The 18,609-nt window shown below is 35.2% G+C and overlaps 2 protein-coding genes across 2 annotated transcripts; both read left to right on the forward strand.

The window, feature by feature from the left end:
- Positions 1-909: 909 nt before the first annotated feature.
- On the forward strand, positions 910-7,161 carry LOC148068087 (uncharacterized). The gene is made up of 5 exons (XM_087804309.1): positions 910-3,098; positions 3,166-3,262; positions 3,339-3,452; positions 5,535-5,613; positions 7,072-7,161. The coding sequence occupies exons 1-5, from the start codon at positions 2,995-2,997 to the stop codon at positions 7,158-7,160; spliced, it is 483 nt and encodes a 160-aa protein (XP_087660435.1). The 5' UTR covers positions 910-2,994; the 3' UTR covers position 7,161.
- A 1,851-nt stretch (positions 7,162-9,012) lies between these two features.
- vtcn1 (V-set domain containing T cell activation inhibitor 1) lies at positions 9,013-18,360 on the forward strand. The gene is made up of 5 exons (XM_087804220.1): positions 9,013-9,146; positions 11,608-11,672; positions 16,230-16,583; positions 16,676-16,927; positions 17,803-18,360. The coding sequence occupies exons 1-5, from the start codon at positions 9,115-9,117 to the stop codon at positions 17,910-17,912; spliced, it is 813 nt and encodes a 270-aa protein (XP_087660346.1). The 5' UTR covers positions 9,013-9,114; the 3' UTR covers positions 17,913-18,360.
- The last annotated feature ends 249 nt before the right edge of the window (positions 18,361-18,609 follow it).

Genomic DNA, 18,609 nt, shown 5'->3' on the forward strand with positions numbered 1-18,609 from the left:
TTTGTGTGTCTGTGTCTCTGTGCATGTTTTTGTCTGTGTAAGTGTGTGCGTGAGTGGTTTGTGTGTCTGTGCGTGTGTGTGCATTTCTGTGTCATTCTGTAGGTGTGTGATGCACATCTTTGTGTGTGATTATATATATATTGTATAAGTGTTTGTGCGTTTGTTTTGTGTTGAATGTACAATAAATATACAATATATATACAGGTACATATGTATATGCTTGTGTGTGTGTTATACAGTATATATAGGTGTGTGTGTTTGTGTTTGTGTAATAAATTACACAATTATTTGACATTGAGTTTTATATTTGAATTTCATAATTAAAAAAAGACATTCACTAGAATAAATATTTTTTTATTGTGTGTGTGTGTGTGTGTGTGTGTGTGTGTGTGGGGGTGTGTGTGTGTGTGTGTGTGTGTGTGTGTGTGTGTGTGTGTGTGTCCATGAAATGTGATCCTCCTGGTGTGTAATGTCGAGTCAATAGAACGAAGTCACAGTCGACGAGCACGGGTGTGTTGATGGTCATGTGACCTGCGTCCCAGCATGCATCTTGTTGTTATGCTAACGTTGATCCCAGAACTGCTGACAGGCCTGAGTAATCGAACCAGAGCCAGAATCTTCTGGATCGTGTCTAATGATCTGTGTTTACTAGAGATGTTTAATTTACGGATTAACAACCAGTCGGTCGACTACGTTCAGACGGAGACTTAACTAGCAGCAGGTTAGCGAGAGAAAATCGCTTCAGTGATATTTTTAAGATGTCGGAACAAAACAACAACTTTAGACTCAAAGAACTTCATAGTGTTTAGTAATTAAAACAATAATGTTTTGCATTAGCATTAGCTACAGTCTTTATTACAGATTAGCAAAAGTGCTGGTTTAGCATAAGCATTAGCTACAGTCTTTATTAGAGATTAGCAACAGCGCTGGTTTAGCATTAGCTACAATCTTTATTAGAGATTTAGAACAGCGCTGGTTTAGCATGAGCTTCAGTCTTAATAAGAGTTTAGCATTAGCTATAGTCTTTATTAGAGATTTGCAACAGCGCTGGTTTAGCATAAGCATTAGCTACAGTCTTTATTACAGATTAGCAAAAGTGCTGGTTTAGCATAAGCATTAGCTACAGTCTTTATTAGAGATTAGCAACAGTGCTGGTTTAGCATTAGCTACAATCTTTATTAGAGATTTAGAACAGCACTGTTTTAGCATTAGCTTGAGTCTTAATAAGAGTTTAGCATTAGCTATAGGCTTTATTAGAGATTTGCAACAGCACTGGTTTACCATTAGCTATAGTCTTTATTAGAGATTAGCAACAGTGCTGGTTTAGCATTAGCATTAGCTATAGTCGTTATAATATATGCAACAGCACTGGTTTAGCATTAGCTACAGTCTTTATAAGAGTTTAGCATTAGCTACAGTCTTTATAAAAGTTTAGCATTATCTATGCTCTTTATAATATATGCAACAGCACTGGTTTAGCATTAGCTACAGTCTTTATAAGAGTTTAGCATTAGCTACAGTCTTTATAAGAGTTTAGCATTAGCTATGGTCTTTATAATATATGCAACAGCACTGGTTTGGCATTAGCTACAGTCTTTATAAGAGTTTAGCATTAGCTACAGTCTTTATAAGAGTTTAGCATTAGCTATGGTCTTTATAATATATGCAACAGTGCTGGTTTAGCATTAGCTTTAGCCTTTATTAGATAATAGCAACAGTGCTGGTTTAGCATTAGCATTGGCTATAGTCTTTATAATATATGCAACAGCATTGGTTTAGCATTAGCATTAGCTAAAAGCTTGGAATGATTAGCATCTTGCTATTAGCATCACTTAGTAACTGAAAATCTGTTCATATTTATTTTTTCTGAAAAGATAAACACTCACAAAATACTTAAAATAAAGAGTACGATTAATAAAAATGTTATTTAAAAAGTTGACTCAAAATTCTTTGAAATACTTTGGTTGATTAAATCAAATGTATATTTTATATTTTATGTTAAATTATTTAGTAGAACATAACATTTTCTGAACAACATTTATTTATTTTTATCAAAAATAATAATTAAAGATAATGTGAATAATAATAACTTAAGTATAAAAAATGATGAGATATTTAAAAGGTTCTGATGTTTGGTCACAAAAACAAATGGTAGAAGGTTTTTAAAGAGATTCTCCTAGAAAGTCCTAAAATTAACTTTTTCCCCTTTTTTTTAAGTATCTTTTGTTCTTTCTTTCTTTCTTTCTTGTTCTTTTTGATTTGTTCGCACACGTCATGATATCGACATTTATTTTCCATGAAAAAGTTTTTAAAGGCATTATTTTTGAAACTATCAAAAACTATCAATTTTGTTCTGCATTTATTTATTTTATTCATTACTCGTCTTAATATTTGACAAAAGGTTTCTTTATTAGGATTATTTTCCTTCGCTTTCGTCATTTTTGTGACTATTTATTGAAGTGAATATTAAAAAAAGATCATGTTTTTTCCGTAAAGTTTATATAAAACACCATAATATCATCATTTGATCATGATTTCATATTTTTCATCCCTTATTTTTGCCTGATGACGAACAAAAACTGAATAAAATCAAACTTCCCACTGATTTTTAACCTTTTTTTTTTTTCAAACAAAGTTTTTGTGTCAATCTGAGATTAAACATCTAAAAAAAACACAACAATAACAAGAATAAATGTTTGTTTTTTTGTCTCTTAAAAGTTAATTTTTCAAGTCATCAAAAGGAGAAACGTTGCGACAACAACACCTGAAGAAGAGCAAAAAGCAGGAGACAAAGGTCCCTCGTGATGTTTCCAGTAACATCTCAAGATCTCCAGTGTCCCTCGACGACCCCGGGGTCTCACGAAAGAAGGCGTCGCCGCCGCGAAATCCCCATTTTCTCCGGCAGGTCACGATGGAAGCGTCTGATCGGGTTCGACCTCCTGGATAAAACCCCGCCGCCCCTCGGACCTCAGACCAGAGTCTCTCCCGGGAACCATGAAGACGACTCTCCTGGCGCTCTCGGCCCTGCTGGCCCTCACCTGGGGCCCCGGATCTTCCCTCCCCGTCACCCCGTACCACGCCTTCTGCAGCACCATGTGGTGAGGAACACTTTTTTCCTTCTTCCTCCTTCGGTCTCCGTCTGACCTTCAACCTTCTGGTCTCCAGGCTCTTCACGGAACCGTGCCTGGAGGTCGGGTCCAAGCTGGTGCAGCAGCTCCTGGTCCTGAACCCGGACGAGGGGTGTCCTGAGTGCGGGTACCACGTGAGTCCGATCGCTTGATCCACGAGTACATGAGATGTTGATTCTTCTTCTTCTTCTTCTTCTTCTTCTGGTCCAGCTGGTGTCGGCGACGCCGTCCACCATCAGCGGCAACCACAGCTCGGCGCAGCAGGCGGAGAACATCACGTTCACGCTGAGCGACACCATCACCACCACCGGCTGCCGCGTCTCCGTGAGTCCAGTATATTTTTATTATTATTATTATTATTATTATTATTTAATTGAATATATTTTTATTGAATTGTTTTTGAAAAATGTAGAAGATTTTTACTACTTTTTTTTTATATATATATATATATATTTTTTTTTATATCACTGATCTGATCCAGCCTTACACCCCAGCTCGGGCTCTGAGGTCTGTGGATCAGAATCTACTTATGGTTCCACGCACACGGCTCAGGACCAGAGGAGAGAAATCTTTTCAGGCTGTTGCTCCTAAGCTTTGGAACGATCTTCTCTCTCTTTGCGCTTGATGGATCTACTGACTCCTTTAAGAAACATCTTAAGACGTTTCTATTTGTTCAGGCTTTTCCTTGAATTTCTCGAACTCCGGTGTTGTTCTCGGTGTTATCTTGATCTTTGAAGTATGTACTGTTTTGAGTATTGTTTTGATTGTTAAAGCGCTTTGTGACCCTGGTCTCGAAAAGCGCTATATAAATAAATATTACTTACTTACTTACTTACTTACTATTATTATTATTTAATTGAATATATTTTTATTGAATTGTTTTTGAAAAATGTAGAAGATTTTTACACTTTTTTTTTCTCTCGTCGTCGTCGTTTTTTGATTATTTAATACGTCCTTGAAAATAAGTCGATATGAAAAAAAAGTTGGTCAAAAGTTTATTATCTAAACGTTTTTTAATGAAAAAAAAAGGTGATTGTTTGTGAAGTAAAATTTAATTAAATGAAAGAAATGTAATGCTTGAAAAAAAAAAAAACACATTTAAATAAAGAAATTAAAGTTTAAACCTTTAACATGTTGAATTCAACATTCAATATCAGTGTTATTAGGATATTATATATATATATATATGTATGTATGTATGTATGTATATTCGTCATATATGTATAATTTAACATTGTAAATGTTTAAACTATAATTTTATTTTATTTTATTTGTTTGTTTTTTTTCAAGCTTTAAATGTTTTTTTAAATTAAAATAAACATATTGTTAAATTGAATTACATAATTTTTAAATAGAAAAGTTGATTTATTTTTAGTTGAATCATTTAATTAAAACCTTGTTTTGTTTTTTTTAATTAATTGTATTTCTTTTTCTTTACTCATAGACTGTGATATTCTAATTCCGATAATACAAAGTAAATATTCTAAATTAGTAATTTTTTTTTATCATAACCTTTTAAATTCAAAAAAGAAATGTTGCTGCTATAAATGTTTATGTTGAATTTAAATGAATAAAATATTGAGTTGAGAAATTGTATTTTTTAAACATTGGAATTCCAATATTAAGCTCTATTATTTTTTAATAATTTTGCTTATTATTTACTTAATATTCGTTTTTTCAGAGAAAAAAAATGATAAAAATGATTTCTTGAGGGTAAAAAGCAAAAAACAATGTTTTAGACAAATTATTTGGTGATAAAAGGTGAATAAATAGTTAAAACTCACACAAAATAAACTGTAATAGTGTCATAAACTTACTAGTATTAACATCAACATAGGGATGTGTTGGTGAGGCTTCATTAAACGCTGTCATTACTTTAAGAGGTCAGTAGGAGGCGCTCTACGTTTAGAGGTTCAGAGCTGAAGATGAAAGAGCAGCAGCATCTATAGTAGTTCTTTAAAAATGAGGACGAAGTATCATTGATACTGTGTCATGATACAGAGGCAACGATTTAATGCAGTATATTGCAATGTATAGTGACACTGTAGAAAAAATATTTGTAGTATTGTGGAGTACTAGACTCTGGTGTTGTAGTATTTACAGACCACATGACTCTTGACAAAGTCGTAACTGCTTTAATTTGTTTTGAAATCAAAATATGTCCAAACATCAGCTTTAAAAGCTGCTGGAGTCACTGTATCCTCTCGTCCTCAGTCGTCGCCAGAACTTAATGCCAGGATGGAATGACTGCTGCCATCTAGAGGCCATAGCTTTATTTTCAACACAAAAAAGGAATAAATGCTGTAAATATGTTCATGTTAATTATTAATAAAACATATTTGTTATTATATTTAATACATTGTTATATCTTATTATTATATTTAATTCTGTGTCTGATGATTTCAGGCCAAATCCATGTCTCAGAACTTCAGTTCTCTCCTGGATGGAGGAAGAAACTACTGCGTCCTTCGTGACCTGCTGTCAGGTGAGTCTGACTCGTCAATATTCTTGTCAATATTCCATCAATATTATCCTTAATATTATTGTTAATATTCTCTCAATATTATCCTTAATATTATTGTCAATATTCCATCAATATTATCATTAATATTATTGTTAATATTCTCTCAATATTATCCTTAATATTATTGTTAATATTCTCTCAATATTATCCTTAATATTATTGTTAATATTTTCTGATTATATTATTGTTAATATTCTCTCAATCTTATCATTAATATTCTCTCAATATTATCGTCAATATTATTGTTAATATTTTCTCAATATTATCGTTAACATTCTCTCAATATTATTGTTAATATTTTCTCAATATTATTGTTAATATTCTCTCAATATTATCGTCAATATTATTGTTAATATTCTCTCAATATTATCATTAATATTCTCTCAATATTCTCGTTAATATTCTCTCAATATTATCGTTAATATTCTCTCAATATTATCGTCAATATTATTGTTAATATTTTCTCAATATTATTGTCAATATTCTCTCAATATTATCATTAATATTATTGTTAATATTCTCTCAATATTATCGTTAATATTCTCTCAATATTATCGTCAATATTACTGTTAATATTTTCTCAATATTATTGTCAATATTCTCTCAATATTATTATTACTATTATTGTTAATATTCTCTCAATATTATTGTCAATATTCTCTCAATATTAACGTTAATATTGTTGTTAATATTATCTTAATATTATAGTCAATATTATTGTAAATATTCTCTCAATATTCTCTCAATATTCTCTCAATATTATTGTTAATATTCTCTTAATATTATTGTTAATATTCTCTCAATATTTTCGTTAATATTCTCTCAATATTATCGTCAATATTATTGTTAATATTTTCTCAATATTATTGTTAATATTCTCTCAATATTATCATTAATATTCTCTCAATATTATCGTTAATATTCTCTCAATATTATCGTCAATATTATTGTTAATATTTTCTCAATATTATTGTCAATATTCTCTCAATATTATCATTAATATTATTGTTAATATTCTCTCAATATTATCGTTAATATTCTCTCAATATTATCGTCAATATTATTGTTAATATTTTCTCAATATTATTGTCAATATTCTCTCAATATTATTATTACTATTATTGTTAATATTCTCTCAATATTATTGTCAATATTCTCTCAATATTAACGTTAATATTGTTGTTAATATTATCTTAATATTATAGTCAATATTATTGTAAATATTCTCTCAATATTCTCTCAATATTCTCTCAATATTCTCTCAATATTCTCTCAATATTCTCTCAATATTACCGTAAATATTATCATCAATATAAGTGTTAATATACTTTCAATATTATCGTTAATATTCTCTCAATAATATCGTCATTATTCTCTCAATATTATCATCAATATAATTGTTAATAACTCTGTCTGCAGCGAGTCACCTGGACCTGGACTCGGGCTTCATGGAAATGACCAGTGAGTGGAGTTGTCTTGGTTACGGCCTCTCAACCTGCAGCTCGTGAACCTCAAGGATTATTTATCGCTTTATTTGTAACTGTTTGTTAAAATGATTCACACGTTGACTCTTGTGTCGGTGATTCTTCCAGCGTTAGTTTGAGAAACATTTGTTTAAGTCTTGGATCCAATTATTAAAGTGTGTAACAGTTGTGTAGTTTCTCACACACTTGAGTCGTTATTTGAGAAAAAGTTATTTTTAACCAACAATGTGCACGTGTGACGAACACTCAGACAACAAGTCACACACAAGCAGAGGATCACGGACACACAACTCTCACTCTCAATACACACAATACAGAATGACTCACACACCACAACAACGCATTAAATAAATAAACACACATTCAACACACACACAACCACAACTCGGAAACATGCAAACACCAAACCAACACAAAAATAAAAACACAAACATCTCAGAAACAAAACAGACACACAATCACGTCCCACCAACACAAAAATAGAAAACACACACCAACACGAAAACAGAAACACGCACCACACTAACACAAAAACACACACATTACACCAACACAAAGATCAACACATTGCTCCAACACATACATTACACAACACAAAAATGGAAAAATACATTACACCAACACAAAAATGGAAAAACACATTACACCAACACAAAAACACACACATTACACCAACACAAAGATCAACACATTGCTCCAACACATACATTACACAACACAAAAATGGAAAAATACATTACACAACACAAAAATGGAAAAATACATTACACCAACAGAAATATACACACATTACACCAACACAAAAATGGAAAAATACATTACACCAACACAAAAATGGAAAAATACATTACACCAACACAAAAATGGAAAAATACATTACACCAACACAAAAATGGAAAAATACATTACACCAACACAAAAATGGAAAAACACATTACACCAACACAAAAATGGAAAAATACATTACACCAACACAAAAATGGAAAAACACATTACACCAACACAAAAATGGAAAAATACATTACACCAACACAAAAATGGAAAAATACATTACACCAACACAAAAATGGAAAAACACATTACACCAACACAAAGATACACACATTACACCAACACAAAAATGGAAAAATACATTACACCAACACAAAGATACACACATTACATCAACACAAAAACTGAAACCAACATTACACCAACACAAAAATACACACATTATACAACAAAAAAACAGAAACACACCACACCAACACAAAAATGGAAAAACACATTACACCAACACAAAAATGGAAAAACACATTACACCAACACAAAGATACACACATTACACCAACACAAAAATGGAAAAATACATTACACCAACACAAAGATACACACATTACATCAACACAAAAACTGAAACCAACATTACACCAACACAAAAATACACACATTATACAACAAAAAAACAGAAACACACCACACCAACACAAAAACAGAAACACACATATTACCAAAACTTAGAGAAACACATTACACCATCCCAAAACAGGAACAGAAATCCCACCAACACAAACACACACCACACAGAAAACACACACATTACACCAACAAAAAAATACACACATTACACTATCACAAAAACAGAAACACACATCACCCACAACCGCAGGATTAAAACACACAAAGTAACACTATCATGACTCTGAATCAGAAACACACACAAAATAAATCCATAACACACTCGAAACAAGAAAACACTATAAAGGGACACACACTCCAAAGAAGAACACAAACTATGAACTGAAGTGAATCTTAACATCGTCGCTGACACTAATCGTCATGACGACAGGTCGGACGAGTCACGCCTCAGAGGAAATATTGACTCAAGGAGTCGAAGCTTCACTTACGGAGAGAAGCTTCAGATGAAGATTCTTGGTGTCGAGGTCGTCGTTGATGCGACGCCACTGGACATGTAAACAACAACAACAACACGGATGTCATGGCGACTCTGGGTCAGATCATCTTCTACAGGTACGACACACACACTGACGCACACTGACACACACTGACACACACTGACGCACACTGACACACACTGACACATACTGACGCACACTGACGCACACTGACACACTAACGCACACTGACACACACTGACACACACTGACGCACACTGACACACACACTGACGCACACTGACACACACTGACACACACTGACACACACTGACACATACTGACGCACACTGACACACACTGACACACACTGACACATACTGACGCACACTGACGCACACTGACACACACTGACACACACTGACGCACACTGACACACAATGACACATACTGACACACACTGACGCACACTGACATACACACTGACACACACTGACACACAATGACACATACTGACACACACTGACGCACACTGACATACACACTGACACACACTGACACACACTGACGCACACTGACACACAATGACACATACTGACACACACTGACGCACACTGACATACACACTGACACACACTGACACACACTGACGCACACTGACACACACTGACACACTCTGACGCACACTGACACACACTGACGCACACTGACACACACTGACACACACTGACGCACACTGACACACACTGACACACTCTGACGCACACTGACACACAGCCTGACGCACACTGACACACACTGACATTTGTTTTTACATCATGTGACTCGTTTATTTAACTCATTTCTTATTATTTTCACCTCGAACAGAGGCTCACATCGATGTTGTGTTACGTGACGACAAAACAAGCAGAATAACACAACAATGTTTTCATTATAATATTTATTATTTTGCTTCATAACATGAACTCTACACACAACCACTACACACATCACACTTTTTGACATCACACATACACAAAACACACCACGCCAACACAAAAACGGAAACACAGACACACACCGCCGGAACTCAGAAGCACACACACTATAACGACAGAGAGAATCACACACACACATACTACCCAAAAGAAAAAAACACATGCACCAACCCAGAAATATAGTGACACACACTCACACACCAGCACATACACAGAAACACACAATTGCACGCACAACTCGAAAAGATGACACGCACAACATCAACAAATAAACAGACGCACTTACACAAATTGATACACATCATACCAGCAACAAATACAGAAACACACTAACACAAAATCAGATTCTCTTTATCTCTTATATTTGCAATGATCTACACAACTTGACAGGAGAGTCTTTGATCTGCACGTCTTTACCTGGACATCGACCTCTGCGGCTAAAGGAAGAATTAAATCATGGTGATGACTGAGGACGAGAGGATACAGTGACTCAAGCTGCTTTTAAAGCTGATGTTTGGACATATTTTGGTTTGAAAACAAATGAAAGCAGTTACAACTTTGTCAAGAGTCATGTGGTCTGTAAATACTACAACACCAGAGAACAAGTACTGGACTATACTACACATATATACTTGTTACTACACTATCACAGCAGCAGAGTCAAGTACTGGACAATACTACACATATATACTTGTTACTATTCCGAAACCAGAGTCAAGTACTCCACAATACTACACATATATACTTGTTACTACACCACACAACACCAAAGTCAAGTACTGGACAATACTACACATATATACTTGTTACTATTACAAAACCAGAGTCAAGTACTTGACAATACTACACGTATATACTTGTTACTACACTATCACAACACCAGAGTCAAGTACTGGACAATACTACACATATATCCTTGTTACTTCACTATCACAACACCAGAGTCAAGTACTGGACAATACTACACATATATCCTTGTTACTTCACTATCACAACACCAGAGTCAAGTACTTGACAATACTACACGTATATACTTGTTACTATTACAACACCAGAGTCAAGTACTGGACAATACTACAAACATATACTTGTTACTACAGTATCAAATGTATCGTGACATGTTGCGACAACACACTCCTGATATTCAGCAACAGTGGCTCTGACGGAAACAACATGTATCTGGAGACGCTGAGCAAATACTCTCGACACACACACTGATATTTACACTGTTGATGGTGTCGAAGTCAAACAAGACACTGATCTGCTTTAAAGCCTGAAGGTTGACATTTAGTCACAAGACTCTGTAAACCCTGTAAACCCTGGATCACCTTCACAGCTGCTGCTAACGCTAACACACGGCATGGCTAACGTGATTAGCGTTAGCATACAGTGTTTTTTATCACACATTCTGATGTTTGTTTATCTTTGCATGTGACTCCACGAGACTTGACATTCTGAGGTTTTTTCTTTTCTTTTCTTTTCTTTTCTTTTCTTTTCTTTTCTTTTCTTTTCTTTTCTGAGTGTAACACACAAGAGATACGACTGAATGACATAACTATGGTTCTACAACACCTTTGTTTTTGTTTGTCTCCTCAAAACTATCTTTTCTTCTGTGTGCAGCATGATCACTCTCATCATCCTGTTCTCAACCGTCATCATCCTCATCCTGTCTGTGACGTTGACAGGTGAGTCTTTCTGCGCCTGTTGCTTGTTCAGATGATATTTGAATATCGTGAAGAAGAATCTGTAACTAATACGACCAGTAAGTCTGTTTAATTCATAGTTTTGATGGCTCGATAAAGTTGTTTGACCAGTATCTACACATGTTTGACCAGTATCTACACTTGTTTGACCAATATTTACACTTGTTTGACAAGTGCTTACACATGTTTGACCAGTATCTACACTTGTTTGACCAGTATCTACACTTGTTTGACCAATATTTACACTTGTTTGACAAGTGCTTACACATGTTTGACCAGTATCTACACTTGTTTGACCAGTATCTACACTTGTTTGACCAGTGTTTACACATGTTTGACCAGTATCTACACTTGTTTGACCAGTATCTACACATGTTTGACCAGTATTTACACTTGTTTGACCAGTGTTTACACATGTTTGACCAGTATCTACACTTGTTTGACCAGTATCTACACATGTTTGACCAGTATCTACACATGTTTGACCAGTGTTTACACATTTTTGACCAGTATCTACACTTGTTTGACCAGTATCTACGCTTGTTTGACCAGTATCTACACATGTTTGAACAGTATCTACACATGTTTGACCAGTGTTTACACATTTTTGACCAGTATCTACACTTGTTTGACCAGTATCTACACTTGTTTGACCAGTATCTACACTTGTTTGAACAGTATCTACACATGTTTGACCAGTATCTACACTTGTTTGACCAGTATCTACACTTGTTTGACCAGTGTTTACACATGTTTGACCAGTATCTACACTTGTTTGACCAGTATCTACACTTGTTTGAACAGTATCTACACATGTTTGACCAGTATCTACACTTGTTTGACCAGTATCTACACTTGTTTGACCAGTGTTTACACATGTTTGACCAGTATCTACACTTGTTTGACCAGTATCTACACATGTTTGACCAGTATTTACACTTGTTTGACCAGTGTTTACACATGTTTGACCAGTATCTACACTTGTTTGACCAGTATCTACACATGTTTGACCAGTATCTACACATGTTTGACCAGTATCTACACATGTTTGACCAGTGTTTACACATTTTTGACCAGTATCTACACTTGTTTGACCAGTATCTACGCTTGTTTGACCAGTATCTACACATGTTTGAACAGTATCTACACATGTTTGACCAGTGTTTACACATTTTTGACCAGTATCTACACTTGTTTGACCAGTATCTACGCTTGTTTGACCAGTCTCTACACTTGTTTGAACAGTATCTACACATGTTTGACCAGTGTTTACACATTTTTGACCAGTATCTACACTTGTTTGACCAGTATCTACGCTTGTTTGACCAGTATCTACACATGTTTGAACAGTATATACACATGTTTGACCAGTGTTTACACATTTTTGACCAGTATCTACACTTGTTTGACCAGTATATACGCTTGTTTGACCAGTATCTACACATGTTTGACCAGTATCTACACATGTTTGACCAGTATCTACACTTGTTTGACCAGTATCTACGCTTGTTTGACCAGTATCTACACATGTTTGAACAGTATCTACACATGTTTGACCAGTGTTTACACATTTTTGACCAGTATCTACACTTGTTTGACCAGTATCTACGCTTGTTTGACCAGTATCTACTCATGTTTCACCAGTATCTACACATGTTTGACCAGTATCTACTCATGTTTCACCAGTATCTACGCTTGTTTGACCAGTGTTTACACATGTTTGAACAGTATCTACACATGTTTGACCAGTATCTACACGTGTTTGACCAGTATCTACTCATGTTTCACCAGTATCTACACATGTTTGACCAGTATCTACTCATGTTTGACCAGTATCTACGCTTGTTTGACCAGTATCTACACTTGTTTGACCAGTATCTACACATGTTTGACCAGTATCTACACTTGTTTGACCAGTGTTTACACATGTTTGTCCAGTATCTATACATGTTTGACCAGTATCTACACATTTTTGACCAGTATCTACACTTGATTGACCAGTATCTACGCTTGTTTGACCAGTATCTACTCATGTTTCACCAGTATCTACGCTTGTTTGACCAGTATCTACACTTGCTTGACCAGTGTTTACACATGTTTGAACAGTATCTACACATGTTTGACCAGTATCTTCACGTGTTTGACCAGTATCTACACATGTTTGACCAGTATCTACTCATGTTTGACCAGTATCTACGCTTGTTTGACCAGTCTCTACACTTGTTTGACCAGTATCTACACATGTTTGACCAGTATCTACACATGTTTGACCAGTGTTTACACATGTTTGACCAGTATCTACACATGTTTGACCAGTGTTTACACATGTTTGACCAGTATCTACACATGTTTGACCAGTGTTTACACATGTTTGACCAGTACCTACGCTTGTTTGACCAGTATCTACACATGTTTGACCAGTATATACACGTGTTTGACCAGTATCTACACATGTTTGACCAGTATCTACTCATGTTTGACCAGTATCTACGCTTGTTTGACCAATATCTACGCTTGTTTGAACAGTATCTACACATGTTTGACCAGTATCTACACATGTTTGACCAGTATCTACTCATGTTTGACCAGTGTTTACACATTTTTGACCAGTATCTACACATGTTTGACCAGTATCTACACATGTTTGACCAGTATCTACGCTTGTTTGACCAGTACCTACGCTTGTTTGACCAGTATCTATGCTTGTTTGAACAGTATCTACACATGTTTGACCAGTATCTACACATGTTTGACCAGTATCTACGCTTGTTTGAACAGTATCTACGCTTGTTTGACCAGTATCTACGCTTGTTTGAACAGTATCTACACATGTTTGACCAGTATCTACTCATGTTTCACCAGTATCTACACATGTTTGACCAGTATCTACTCATGTTTGACCAGTATCTACGCTTGTTTGACCAGTATCTACACTTGTTTGACCAGTATCTACACATGTTTGACCAGTATCTACACTTGTTTGACCAGTGTTTACACATGTTTGTCCAGTATCTATACATGTTTGACCAGTATCTACACATTTTTGACCAGTATCTACACTTGATTGACCAGTATCTACGCTTGTTTGACCAGTATCTACTCATGTTTCACCAGTATCTACGCTTGTTTGACCAGTATCTACACTTGCTTGACCAGTGTTTACACATGTTTGAACAGTATCTACACATGTTTGACCAGTATCTTCACGTGTTTGACCAGTATCTACACATGTTTGACCAGTATCTACTCATGTTTGACCAGTATCTACGCTTGTTTGACCAGTCTCTACACTTGTTTGACCAGTATCTACACATGTTTGACCAGTATCTACACATGTTTGACCAGTGTTTACACATGTTTGACCAGTATCTACACATGTTTGACCAGTGTTTACACATGTTTGACCAGTATCTACACATGTTTGACCAGTGTTTACACATGTTTGACCAGTACCTACGCTTGTTTGACCAGTATCTACACATGTTTGACCAGTATATACACGTGTTTGACCAGTATCTACACATGTTTGACCAGTATCTACTCATGTTTGACCAGTATCTACGCTTGTTTGACCAATATCTACGCTTGTTTGAACAGTATCTACACATGTTTGACCAGTATCTACACATGTTTGACCAGTATCTACTCATGTTTGACCAGTGTTTACACATTTTTGACCAGTATCTACACATGTTTGACCAGTATCTACACATGTTTGACCAGTATCTACGCTTGTTTGACCAGTACCTACGCTTGTTTGACCAGTATCTATGCTTGTTTGAACAGTATCTACACATGTTTGACCAGTATCTACACATGTTTGACCAGTATCTACGCTTGTTTGAACAGTATCTACGCTTGTTTGACCAGTATCTACGCTTGTTTGAACAGTATCTACACATGTTTGACCAGTATCTACACGTGTTTGACCAGTGTTTACACATTTTTGACCAGTATCTACACATGTTTGACCAGTATCTACACTTGTTTGACCAGTGTTTACACATTTTTGACCAGTATCTACACATGTTTGACCAGTATCTACACATGTTTGACCAGTATCTACACATGTTTGTTGGTCAATTGGTCTGTTGATCCGTTGCTTTGTTGGTTCGATGATTATTTGGTTCTTTGGTTCTTTGGTTCTTTGGTTATCTGGTTCTTTGGTCCTTTGGTTCGATGATTATTTGATTCTTTGGTTCTTTGGTTCTTTGGTTCTTTAGTTCTTTGGTTCTTTGGTTCTTTGGTTCGTTTGTTCTTTGGTTCTTTGGTCCGTTAGTCCATTAGTTCTTTGGTCCTTTGGTCGGTTGGTCTATTGGTTCTTTGGTTCTTTGGTCTGTTAGTTCTTTGGTTCGTTGGTCCATTGGTTCTGTGGTTACCTGGTCCCTTGGCCCAGCAAAACCATCACACGATGCAGGTCAAACCAGCATATCATGCCATTTAAGCTTTGGTTTAAATAGCTACATGTGCGATATTGTTATATTCTAGTAAATAAAGCTCCATTTATTTCTTGACTAAAGTGAAGTATTTGTGTCGCAGGAGGCATAACCAGTATCCGCACCACTAGCAAGTTTCCGGTCGCAAACCTGGGCAAAGAGAAACTACTGAGCTGCTACGTGAAGACGTACGGCAGCGATGTGGACGACATGTCGTTCACGTGGACAAAGACGGGATCGACCGGGACCGTTTACCAGTATTCAGACGGAGCGGAAGATCTCTCGACCCAGAACGCCCAGTTCAAAGGAAGGACTCGCTTATTCACGGACTCTGTGGATCAAGGCAACGCTTCTCTGCTGCTGAGGAATGTGAAGAAAGCGGATGAAGGCGAGTACAAATGCTCCGTCACTTCGTCCGAGGGCAGCGGAGACGTGACCGTCCACCTCAGGACAGCAGGTCGGATCCATTTTCAACGTTTAAGTCTCATTTACGAGCATCTTCGCTTCTAGTTTCGGCCTCATTTCTTGAATCCTGAAATTGTTTTTCAGCCTTTTCGGCGCCGTCCATCACCTTCTCCAGCGGTGTCCTGAGAGCCGAGGCCCAGAGGTGGTCGCCCAAACCCGCGGTCACCTGGACGGACTCGGAGGACAACACCCTGGAAGCTGAAACAGTGTTTACCGAGGGCTCCGGTGGAATCTTCAGCCTCAGCAGCTCAGTTAACGGAGCCGAAGTCGGTTCTTCTTACACCTGCAACATCCAGAACGACCTGGTCACGTCGGTGTCTGAGGCCACGCCCACAGGTACCTTCACCTGATGTGAATATGGAATAGAAAATTATAGTTACTATAAATAAAATGATTAGTACTTTATTAATCCTTTGAATAATACAACTTGTGTTTTGCAATTGGAAAAAAAAAATCTATTATTCTACTTTATTTTTTAGTAATTGTATTAATTTATTATTATTTTATAATAATTGCAGGAAATAAGAAAATATATAAATAAAATAACTGGTAAATAGTCTTATTTTTATTTTTTGCTGATTATTAAAAAATGTGTTTTTCATCCTGAAATTAAAATAATATACTACTTTAAAAATAACCTATATGTCAAATAAATTAACAGAAAAGGAAATTAAATGAAATTAATTAAAACATGTTCACCAGTGCAGACTGTAAGTATATTAAAAAGAATGTTGCTCAACAAATTAAAAACTGTTTTTGAAAAAAAAATCCCTCGTTTAAATTTAGTTTAATTTCATATATCCAACAATGTTCAACTCTTGTTTAAATCTTAAAATAGAATCTTTATATTAACACACACGTTTTTGTGTAAACGGCAATTGTTTTATTAGTTCCAGAAAATAGTTTTCTTGTTTTTTCGTTTCTATATAATACTTTTCTCAATTTGTTTTTATTTGAAATGAAATTAAAAAACAATGCAGAGTTTTAAGGATCGGAGTAATGTGAGTTCTTCTACTAGAGCAGATCAGAATTCTCACTGATGCTGAAAATGTAAATGAAAATATAGATACATTAATTTAATTGTTTATAATAATTTTTCATCCTAATAAAATCTGTCTTTATTTTTTTTTTGTTTTTCGTTCATTTGTTATTATCAAAATAAAAACCTGATACTCCTGTGAGTGTAACTGTTCTTTGTGTTTGTTCTCCAGTGACGGGACTCTTGGATAGTTCCTACTTCGTGTTCAGCTCGTCCACCTCCAGACTCGCGCCTCACCTGAGCGTCACTGCCGCCCTCTTGTGTCTCTTGTACGTCACGTGATCACTGACGTCACTGCCATAGTTTTTAACAAATACAACACGAGGTTTTTTACTCGACGTCTGTTGTGAGCTGCACAATAAAATGACTTCATGTTTTAAGTGGTTTCTGTAAAAAATAAATAACAATTAATTGATTATAAAAGCAACACAAGGTTAGTGACGATGCAACAATTGTGACACTAAAATAAAATAACAAATACATTAAATGACTAATAATAATATATTTTATTTACGAGGCGTTTCAAGACACTTTTCGGGTAAAAGAGTAAAACAATAAAGTCAAATAAGAAAATACAATAAAATAATACAATAAAACAACCATGGTATAAGTGGCGACAAAGTACAAGTAGTAAAACACAATTCAACATCTGCGAGCGCACAATATTGTTTGATGGATTTTCCTTTATTCTTCCCACATTGGGAACATTTTCACACAGCGGTTCCTGAAAAAGATTAAACCTATATATACACATTATATTATAAGTACAGTTCACTTATTAAACATTTTAAAATCATTTTTAGTTAGTGTTCATATCCAATATTAATGTAAGTTATTTTTAATTAACATTCACATTAAAGTAAGAATTTGTGCTTTTCCCTGATTTTCTGAGACTCCAGTTTTTGTCTTATGTGTCTTGATCTTTTAAAGTATATATTTTAACTGTTTATTGTTTTTTATTATTCAAGAGCTTTGTCAC

The sequence above is a fragment of the Callionymus lyra genome, chromosome 12 (genome assembly GCF_982586985.1).
Source record: "Callionymus lyra chromosome 12, fCalLyr1.hap1.1, whole genome shotgun sequence".
NCBI lineage: Eukaryota > Metazoa > Chordata > Actinopteri > Syngnathiformes > Callionymidae > Callionymus > Callionymus lyra.

Coding starts and splice junctions, on each gene's coding strand:
- vtcn1 (XM_087804220.1), top strand. CDS start 9,115: ATGGCGACTCTGGGTCAGATCATCTTCTACAG. Junction 9,147..11,607: donor GGTCAGATCATCTTCTACAG/GTACGACACACA, acceptor TTCTGTGTGCAG/CATGATCACTCTCATCATCC. Junction 16,928..17,802: donor GTCTGAGGCCACGCCCACAG/GTACCTTCACCT, acceptor TTTGTTCTCCAG/TGACGGGACTCTTGGATAGT.
- LOC148068087 (XM_087804309.1), top strand. CDS start 2,995: ATGAAGACGACTCTCCTGGCGCTCTCGGCCCTGCTGGCCCTCACCTGG. Junction 3,099..3,165: donor GCCTTCTGCAGCACCATGTG/GTGAGGAACACT, acceptor TCTGGTCTCCAG/GCTCTTCACGGAACCGTGCC. Junction 5,614..7,071: donor CCTTCGTGACCTGCTGTCAG/GTGAGTCTGACT, acceptor CTCTGTCTGCAG/CGAGTCACCTGGACCTGGAC.